The following is an 11636-nucleotide window of genomic DNA, read 5'->3' on the forward strand; positions in this document are numbered from 1 at the left end:
ATCATAACACTTGCACCCATTCCCTCGAGTGAAGCTTCAACTCTGGTGCCGACCATAATGGACCCTGACAACATTCTGCCTAGCCCTTCATATGCTGCATGGTATGAACATTTTTATTTATTTCACTTACCTTTTTTAATTTTGATTTTAGGTGGTCGTATCATATATCCCGTACTCATACGGTGCACAATGCTCTACATATAATAAGGAACGTGTTGGATCGTATGCAATTAAATGAGGTATATCGGTGCGATTTATTTTTTACGTTTAGTGTATATCTGATGCATTTGTTCCAAGTATATTGATTGGCGTTATATGATATTGTAGTTTATTTGGAATCTGTATGATGATAATGCACTCGACATTCGGGCATTGTCCTTTTATGCAATGCGCACACCGTGGAATATACGCTGCCCATTGATCAATTATTCCCTGGTGGAGATCCATTACCCAGAGAGGGTTCTCCGCCAATTTGGCTAGGTGCAAGACATCCCCCCAAACCCATTAATCAGTGAACGTCGTTTACACACAAGAGACAGGCGGGGACGTCATGACATGGACTGGGCAACGTTTCACGCGGACTATGTTGTGAAATGAAACAATGTGCAATCACTGGTGGAAGGACCCGTTATTGAAGGTGGTCTTGATACCGTTCCTGACTATATGAACTGGTATCATCAAATTACTCGGGTCCAGAGTTTACATAACACATTATTTACGGACATGCTGGGCTATCAACCAACTGACACCCGCGATTGGGAATATGTGGTAAGCACCTTGAAATTATGAACTTTTCCAGTTCACGGTATCCAAGTGTTCGAGTTAGACCGGTTGACACAGCTCGTGGCAACGCATTTACAGAGGCTGGCCGTTCGAGTGTACATGCCGAGGCCGGGCCATCTACTGTTTGCACAGAGGCTGGTCCGTCGAGCTTTTACCCGGAAACAGGTCCATCGACTGCTTACACTCCATATGCTCCATACATGCCATCATTTGATGATACGTTTACACATAATGTTAACCCACAAATTCGAATACAATATGTTACATCACATGTTCCATTCGAAAACACCGATGTGAACACACCTAGTGACCAAAGAGATGATAATCCTCCTCGAAGAAACAGAAGACGTCCACGTTGTGGCACTGGAGGGAATTATTAGAGTTGTGTATTACATACGGAAAGCATAAGAATATTGCATATGTAAATTGAGATGTCTATAAAATTTCTATTTTATTTAATATGATTTTATTTTAATTTTCACAAGAACAATTTAGATTTAATTTAAATTTAATATATATACGTTATGTATAAAAAATAATAATAGAAGCATGTATTTAATCTACATTCAATCTACAAAACTAAGTTATGTATATAGTGTATATATTAAACTTAATATAAAATATAACATAATTTTAACGTTTTCCATTATTCATAGTTATTTAATTATTATTAAATACAAAGTATGATTATTTAATAAATTGATTACAGAAATATTATTACAGAAATATAAAATTGATTATTAAAAACGTTGTTTAATTATTAAGTAATTTCATTTTAGTTCCCATTTTATCATTTGCAATTACAAATACTGATTATGTAATGATAATGATTATTTAATGTTAATAATTAATTGCAAAGTATCATATGCAATCCGTACGATAATTCTTGTAGTTTTTGGTTATTTGATGATAATCCGTACGGTTATATTTTTAAATTTATATGTGAGGGACCAAATTATAAATAAAAAATTGAAATGTCTATAAAAAATTTTTAAGATTTGCAATTACAAAGTTGCATTTCACCAAAGATAGCATGATACAAAGTTATTTTAACAATATGAGAAAATCGTGTATATTAAGATAGAATCATTCCCGAGCTTGACGAGCCTGATATTGTTGGAGAGCACGTACTTGTGGTCTATCTATTTCGTTCGATATTCTAGTAGAAACTTGTCTACCCGGGCCTCGACGAGCTCGCACTGTGGGATTATTCACAAGTTCAAAATCCACCGGATCCCAATATTCTTCACCGTATACAGGCTCAAACCTCTCTTGATATGTCTTCTTGTATGATTGTACACTGTAATAGTGAGAAATAAAATTTAACGCATTAACCCCAAAATGCCGACATGCCTGAATGGCATGTGAACATGGAATTTCATTTGTACCCAACTTCCCACAAGAACACATATGATGCTTCAATTTGATGACATAATTACGGGAGCCCTGCCCGATCAAGCTTAATGTTACCATTGAGGCAGATTGTTGGTTATAGTCAAATTTCTGAACAATGTGACGTACTGCCTCAGCATGTCGGGCTTCGAACAACTTGAACGCAACATCAGCCCATTGTTGATTTGCATTGATCATCCGATTACATCATGTAGAGCGCTACAAGAAATACTGCACAGAGCGGGATAACGTTATTTGCACAATAGCCATAATTGGTAAGCGTCTCGTACCTTTTAATACTCCATTTATGCACTCAGACATGTTTGTAGTTAGGATACCCGTTCTCCAATCACCATCATGCGCCAATGTCCATTGAGCCTTGTCAATTCTCCCTAGCCAGTCGTATGCTTCCTCGTTCAATGATTTGATCTCTTCCAGTATTCTATCAAATTTTCGAGGATTGTCTTCTGCCCTGCTCTCAGCACATATCCTTCAACTGGATATTCTTGAATTTGGTGTTAAAATTCAAACAGACATACCGTAAACAAAATTGATGTACTCCGCGCGGAAATTTGAATGCGGGTACATAATTTATAGCATTGATCAAACTAGCATGCCTGTCTGAAATCAAACAAACTCGATCATCCTCTGACGGCAACAAATATTTGGAAAGCATTCGGAGGAACCAACGTCATGACGCAAGCGATTCTTTGTCCACGAGTGCAAACGCTAACGGCAGCACCTGCTGATTTGCATCTAAAGTTACTGCTACCAGCATTTTATGCTTGTACTTCGTGTACAAATGTGTTCCATCTACGCTTATAACGTCACGGTAATAGCGATATCCCTCAATGCATGGTCTGAAAGCCTACAAAATATAATTCAACATGTACCACCCCGGCTATCTGTTTCCAAATGCAGCCACTCCACAACGGCCCCAGGATTCCATTTTTGCAATGCCGCCATATATTTGGGCAACTTCTGAACAGAACTCTCCCAAGTGCCGTACACTTGTTCTCTAGCGGCTTTCAAAGCAAACTAGGCCTTATGGTATGGGACTTCAAAATCAAATTTATCTTTCGCAATCTGCTGGACATGTTTTATATCACAAGATGGGTCTTGACGAACCATACCCAACAGATGTGTTGCAATCATACTCTTTCTCTTTCCTAAGTTACCGTGGTCAATAGAAATCTCATTCATCAGACATGTATGTGGTCCGACATACCTGGTAATTTTAAATAATCCCATGTTGGATTTGAATATGGCCCTTAGCATCCAACAACACCCAGTCTGTGCTTCATATTTGCAGGCGACTTTCCATAATTTTTTGTTGCTCTCTACCACTCGGTATTCTCGTCTTGCAAATCGGACCGAGTAATCTTGTACACTTGCTTTCAAATGGTCCTTACTTTTAAACACTATTCCATTGGCGAGCTCTCCAGTATTTGAGTCATAAAAATTACCCCACCTACCAGTGGGGATATCAATCGAGTCTGCAGGGACTTCTAGATTGTTGTGCTGAAAAATGGAATGACCGGATATAGGTTCATTCTGTCGGGCACGGTAGGCATGCTCAAATCAAAATGCTCTTGTGCATTCTGACCAAGAACATCCATCATAACAGGTATACTTACATCACCATTATCATCTTTATTCTGGTCAATCTGGTCTTCTACTTCGACCTCATCTGGTTCTGAGTCAGCTTGCTCAGTGTTCAACAAGCTATCAGCTTCAAACTTGGCATCTTCATCATTGTATTCAGATGAACCCGCATAATCCGATGGACATGCATAATCTGATGAACCTTATGTATTTGTCCCTGCATATGATGATGGGCCTGCATATGACGATGGACCTGTATATGATGATGGGCCTGCATACGATGATGGACCTGCACAATCTTCATTAATACCGAACCGCCCCTTTTCTTGAGTTACTACTGGTAAGCTCGGCAAATCTTGGGTTATCATAGACATATACGTTCCTCAATCACCAACAACTGAGTCATCTGGTACAACATTTTGTATAACTTTCTCCGCTTCGACAAAAATATCAATCGACACATATCCATTCACCGGATTTAAAAAAAATTGCATATCACGATCCTTCTTAATTGCCAACAACATCTCATTTCTTTGGCCAAAATTAAATGTTATGTATTTAAAGAATATATGCAATTTAAAATTATTCCTATCCATACCAATTTCTTCATACAAAATTAACTCTAACTCAGCAAATGTAGTACTACGAGAAATGTGCATAAATCCGAGTGGAGGGCGATCATAACATACAGAACCATTCGAATTGATTTATAGACCTCCAAAATTTATAACAATATCAACAGTGTTTTGCTCTGCCATATCTTCAGAAAAAAATAAAATACACATCAATATAAATTTTTTATAATATAATAAGATATTTAAAAAAGGAACAAATAACACAAAAATTTTTATAAATAACTCACTATACGCCTTTTCAATTGTAAATCTTCAAATAAAAAGTGAAGAAATTTTAGAAGAATTGCGAGGCATGGTGGTTTATGAATTTTTCGAAGGCTGATTTTGAGAGTGTAAGGGATAAGAAACTAAATGCTAATTTTTTGAAGCTGCTTCTCCCGATTTTTCAGTGTGTATGAATGTGAGAATAGCGTCTGATTTATATAGCTAAAAAAACCGCACTAAGCAATCGCGGTGCCAATGACGATAATGCAGAAAAATTGATTGTCACCGCGCTAAGATAACGCGGTGTCAGACACTGGAAAAGAAAAATTGATTGTCACCGCGTTATCTTAGCGCGGTGTCAGAGGCCGAAAATGCGAACGGCAAAAATGTGCCACCGCGGTCAGTTACCGCGGTGGCTGATTAAATTTTTTTTTTTTAAAATATCAGTGCCACCGCAGTTGCTCACCATGGTGGCTATTAAGATTTTTTTTTAAAAAAAATATCAATGCCACCGTGGTATGGCTATTAAATTTTTTTTTTTAAATATCATTGCCACCGCGGTCAGTACATTAAAAAATCTTTTTTTTTTATAAAATCTATGTCACCGCGAAATGTTTTTTTATACATAAAAATTGTGGCACCACGGTGAGTAACCGCGGTGCCACTTACTTTTCTAAACAACTCCATTTCATCCTACTTTTCTAATTTTTTTTTCCTATATTTTTTTAAATAAATTCCCCATAAAATTTGTCATAGTTGATTGTTGGACACCTTGTAGATGTGAAGCTGTGGTTGGCTGGTGTTGATATATTGACTAATTAGACATGTTTGATGTTGTTTATAGTAGTTGATTTCCTTAATATACATGAACTTGCATTAAGTTTTAACTAGTACTACGTATTAAGTACAATGACATTATTTATTTTTTTAGAGAGTATATTATATTTAATTAGTCACATTTTACATGAACATCATTCAATTAGTCAATACAATGTATATTTTTATTCATAAAGAAAAATGTAGGTTTTTTGAATCCGAAAAAATCCCTTAAATTAATTAATTATTAATTATGATTAATATCTCTTTGAATTAATAAAATTATATAGTTTAGACATTATTAATTTATATAGATTTTACTGTAAATTTAGAGGTTTTACACAATAATCCCCTAAACAACATTATACTACCCCTTCAAAGGGTGTAGATGTAATTTTGTAAACTACAAAAATATTTATGTATTTAATCTCAAAGGATATCAATGTAATTTAACCTTCATTTTATAGTAGTTTTCATAAACGAATTACACCATACACCAAAACAAAACTAACGAAGTACTTCTCTTTAACTTTTTGAATAATTTTAATTAATAGTTATTTTTTGTTGAATATTTGCTTCAAATTTCACCTAGAATATGTTGAACCTTACAATTTTATTTTGAGTATACTCTTTCACGAAGAGAAGAATTTTTTAAACTTATATAACGCTTAAATTCTTCTTTTCTCTCTAACATATGATGTACATGAAAAATACTCATCATAAGTTTTCAGACGAGATATATATATATATGTATATATATATTAGCTTAGAAAAAGCCACTTACGTTGTTCTTATGAATCTTGTTTTCAAAAATCTCTTTGCTTAATTAAAATAGAGTCAGCCTATAACACGAACAAATATCAAAAGAATTTGAGAGTGCTCCCAATCAATTCCTTCGTTGCCTAAGTCAATTTTTGCGAAAATAAATCACTAAAATGTTGACATGTGGTGGTATTTATTGGTCCAGATGAGGGTCTTGAAAATTGTTGTACCGTACTTTGGATGTAGCCTTAATTACATAATGTTACCGAATAATTACAGAAAACGACACAATAACTACAGTAGATTATAGAAGTAATTTCAAAAAATTACACTCATACTTATAGAGTATTACACAATAATCTATAAAATTATAGTAAATTAAAGTATTACTCTCGAATCCCGTCTTGGATGAGGCTGGTTACCACTAGACAAAATCTATAAAATTATAGTAAATTTTTGAATTATAAAATATTCATAAAAATACATAATTTACAAAAATATTTGGAAAATTACAGAATTTATACAAATATTCATAAAATTACACAAATTAAAAAACTATACAAAAATAAAAAAAGTAGAAAAATAATATAAGAAATTACAATAACACTTTCATCAAAAATAGAAAAACAGAATAAACATTTATAAAAATGACATACAATAATTCGCCCAAAAAATTATACATTTTGCATACAATAATTCTTCCAAAAAATGACATAAAATTAGTAAACATTCATTAACATATCACACATTTTACATACAATAATTCGTCCAAAAAATTGCACATTTCACATACAAAAATTACACATATTGCACACACAAAAAATTATCACAAAAATTTCACCAAAAAAAGTTACATATTTTACATACATAAATAAAATTACTAACCTTGTTTTGGGTGAAATAAAAAAAATAACAAACATATATTAACATATATTTACACATCTATTATCACAAATATTTATCGAAAAATAACCAAAAAAAAAAATTAATCAAAAAATAACTAGAAAACCAACCTATAAAAATGATGGGGCTAAAGACAGTGGAGGATGACGATGGTGGAGGCTGGCGGACGAATACAGAGAAAGAAGAGTGGAGCTGACGGTGGAGAAAGAAGGAGAAAAGAGGAAAAATGAGAAAATAATCTACTAAGGGTAGCTTATATATTAAAATTTTGGAACTATCAGGTATTAAAAAATAGTTTCAAATACGCCTAAATAAGTAATACGATATCGTTTTATGTAGTATGGACTGATCACATCTTGTACTCATTTTCGAACGGTCACGTATTAAAATAACAGTTCCTAAAAATCATTTCTATAGACACAAAACAGTGTCGTTTCGTCCAAAGACGACTTCGTTTATAGAGGGCATTTAAATGATCATTCCTATATTTAATAAACCATTTCTATTTAAGTACCAAATATATATTTTTTTTTCAACTTAAAAAATTAATAACGAAGGAAAAATCATTCCAAACATATTAATGATCAAAGAGAAGTAGAATACAAATTAATTAAGACCATCGAAAATATATTTTTTTTTTCATAAAATTGATACATGTTCATAAGGTTAAATATATTTGTATATCCACAATTGTTAATCCCATGTAGATGTAACTAGCACTACAAAGAAAAGTCGGGATTTGATGTGGATTTTGGATGATATTTTTTTGTCTTTGTAAGGGTTCTAGGACACTTAACTTATTTCTACCGGATATTGGAATGGTTTTGGAACGGTTTAAAATCCGTCCTTACAGATGACGTTACAAAAGTTGAGATACGGTTCAAGCAATACCGTTCCTATTTGCGACAGGTAATGTAACACTCATTTGAAACCATTCCTAGTATTAAAATTATCAAAATTTTTATTTATATTTGAACTGCAATTGTTTTTACGGATTTTGAAAAGGCAAGATTAATTTTGATGGGGAATTGTTGGAACGGAATTTGTAGTAATTGTGCCTAATTTGTAAAAGTTTTTGGAATGGTACTGTGCAACGGATTTAGGAACGGGTAGACTTAATAACGAACACGTTTTTAGAACTGTTTGACTAATGATACTAGGAACGGTCTTTCTTAGTTTGGGACATGTATGAGAAGCTGAAATAGCTATTGTGTTTGGCGATGGTGGTGGGGGTGGCTATGGTGATGTCAACGTGCGGCTAGAGACATGGGCCTCAGAACAAAGGCCGAATTCTCAGCCCTTATTCTTGCCCCCGACCGCAGCCAGCTATATCTGGTTCTCCGTCATCGCCACCAAAGCCTCCAATTCAGAAGGGGCATCCTGGTCTTCGGCAATGGGCTAAGCTGACGATCCTCCAGTAGTTTCTAAAACGGCTCCTACAAAACAAACAAAGTTTTAGTACTTTTAATGAAGAATTAATTTTTTTTTAAAAAAAATAATAATAATGTAGCTACTTAGTGCCACCTTCTCTGCCCTCAGTTTCCTCCAGCCGTGGTTTTCTTTTTTCTTGTAGCACCGCTCGAATAATTCCATCTGCTTGGGCGGCTGATCGAGCTCCGCCTCCTGTAGAAGAAAAATAGTTAGCATCATATTTATAAAATAATAATAAAGTATACAAAATATTATTATTTACTTACCAACTTCCTCCTGTACATGCCGATAAAGGAAGCAGCCCCCCTTCGGTACACAGTTGAGGATGTCGTGGGGTTCCCCACTTGATTCGCGGACTCCTGCTGGAACTCCTTGCTAGCACCAACCCTCGTTGGCTAACCAGATTGGCCTGACCAGATGTATTTGCCGGTCCACATGTGGAAGACCTGAAACATGGACTCATCGTCATAGTCGCACAGTATGCGATTTGCAATAATAAAATTAAACAAAACATTAGTAAAATTTATTAAACAATTAGATTGTTAGATAAAACTAAATTAATTTAAAATTCATTACCTTCATGCTCTCGAATAAAAAATATTGGTGCTCTGGCGGCACCTGCCTTAGACACGGCCACTGGTGGGTTAAATGTCCCCTCACGACCTCATTGATAGGCTCATTGAAGCGACAGTCAGACCTGAAAGGACATGTTATATTAGACATTTTTAAGATAAAATAATACTAAAAAAATTGGGTAAACAAATTTACCTTACGTAATCGAGGCTGACGTACTGGCTCACTGATGGCGAGGGAATTGATGGTAGTGGTGGTGGTGTGGTGCAGCAGCCGGGGTGGCTGACTGCTATAATGTCTCATCAGCTACCTATGCAGCTCCAGATGTTCCAGCATCATTTGGAGTTTGCGGGGTGGGGGAAGTTGCGGTCGTGTCAGGTGGTGTGGGTGGTCGAAAGACGTCTACCCCAACCATGGAAGCATCCGACGACGCTGGTGGAAGTGGCGGGCCATGACCATGTGGTACAGGAGGTGATTTTATTACCGGCCATGACCACGCGGTACAGGAGGTGATTTTATTACCCGAGAACTCCAAGGGTAACCCCTTGAAATCATGGTTTTATTACAGAAACAGTGGACTTCAATCATAACTATTGTCTTCTTTAGTCTCGTAATCCTCATCAAAGCTATCTTCGTTAGATTCATCATCATTAGTCGAGCGGGATGTACCTGCTCCTTGTTGATTTACAACAAAAAGATCAACGACTAATTCTATCAAATACAAAAAAAAATTAGAGAGAGATTGACAAACGAGAGTATAAAATTATTAGTGGGATAATGAGAGATCAAGAAAATTTTAGAGAGATTGAGAAAATAAAGAGAATATAAGAAGAATGGAAGATGATAGTGAGATTAAATGGAAAAAGAGAAACTTATATATATGAAAATTTGTAATGGTCTTTCTAACGCTTCCTGGTACACAAAAATAACCTGTTAAAAATTAGCCATTAATGTGCAATCTGCAATGGTCTCAACACCATATGTAGGAATGATTTTGTATCCCTTAAAATATAGTCATTGTACTATTGTTGAAATGGAAATACAATATTAATAATACATGCAAACAGTTACGAATTCTAATAACTGTAGTCATTGTCATTGTAACACATTCTGTTTGAAAGAAACTCATACTTATGAATGGGCTTTGTACCTCATTTTGGAATGGATTTACTAACGTCACTTTTTAGACGTGAACTGTCTCATATTCTATAGACAGTCTCTACCTTTAATAATGTGTTCCAAAAATAGTTTCAATTATTTACCGTTATAAGTTTCGATTGGTTTTAAAAATGCAAATCTTAACACTTATTTTGGAACACTTTTGGTAATGATTTTTCCGTCCCAAAACCACAAATTATAAAAAGGAGAATCATAAAGTCATCTACCAATTTTCGTTTTTCAAGAGTGTTAATAACCGTTTCAACATGGAATAGAAAACGATCATCTTCCGTCCCAAATTCCAACTTCTTTTTGTAGTGACATTAGCTAATGATTTATACTATAACCCAAATAATTTATACTGGAACTAAATGCCGCCCAAACATAAAAGAATATTATAGCACCAACACATCTCCCTTAATATACAGAGTGCATTATCATCAGTAATTTTTATACAAAAAATTTATATAGTAATATTAGTTTATGGGAAAAAGATCAATTTGGCCCTTTAAGTTTTCTCTACAATTAATTTTAGTCCTTTAAGTTTGCACATTTTCAATATAATCCTGTAAATTTCAAAATGGCTTAAATTGGGACCACAAATACATTTTTGAACATTTTTACCCTTGAACAATTTTAAAAGAGCTATTGTAGTCCATTTACACTAAAATCTTATTTATTCATCCATGCTCGAGAAAATGGTATCAGAGCCTTAGGTTTATTGAAGAAATATATGATTATATTATACTTTGATATTATTAATCCACTAACGGAGGGGACTTTTTGAAAGACAATGGAACCGAACAAAAGTTCGAGTTACTCTGAAAATAGGAAATATTTCCAGATTCTGGAAATACAGATGAGAGAATTTCTTATGAAAATTCTTGACAAATGTTGTAACGGTCCCAAGAGGATTGATCTAAGACTTCTACCGCCGGAAGAAGAAAAAGAATGGCTGAGAAATTTTAAAGTCCGACAAGTGTTACCAGGGAATGCAGTGAGGCGTCTATACTCAACTGAAGTCTATGGTAGAATCCCAACCAGGAGAAGCGGAACGGGTAAATTCCTACATAATTTCAGTCCTAAAAATTATGATTGATTAGAAGGAACTCGGGCCAGATACATCAAAGATCTCTCAAGATTTGAGAGAGATACAAAACACGGTTCAAGACTACGGACATAGGTTAATACATATACCTATGAAAAGAGAATCTTTGAGCCAAAAGGTGGACGAGGTCCTTAAGATCCTTCCCGATCTACACAAGGGTCTTACAGATCTGAAGACAGAAATTACAGATCTGAAGAAACCAACGAGAGAGCCCTGAGACATCTAGATCCAGACAGGAGCAAATCAGGGACGCCCTTGGAATAGTA

The 11636-nt window shown here is 34.8% G+C and overlaps 1 protein-coding gene across 1 annotated transcript; it reads right to left on the bottom strand.

The window, feature by feature from the left end:
• Positions 1870-2373, bottom strand: LOC105167801. The gene has a single exon (XM_011087616.1). The coding sequence runs from the start codon at positions 2371-2373 to the stop codon at positions 1870-1872; it is 504 nt and encodes a 167-aa protein (XP_011085918.1).

This window comes from Sesamum indicum, linkage group LG8 (genome assembly GCF_000512975.1).
Source record: "Sesamum indicum cultivar Zhongzhi No. 13 linkage group LG8, S_indicum_v1.0, whole genome shotgun sequence".
Taxonomy (NCBI): Eukaryota; Viridiplantae; Streptophyta; class Magnoliopsida; order Lamiales; family Pedaliaceae; genus Sesamum; species Sesamum indicum.

Bases quoted from the DNA above. Each gene is read 5' to 3' on its own strand.
- LOC105167801 (XM_011087616.1), bottom strand. From the start codon at position 2,373: ATGATCAATGCAAATCAACAATGGGCTGATGTTGCGTTCAAGTTGTTC.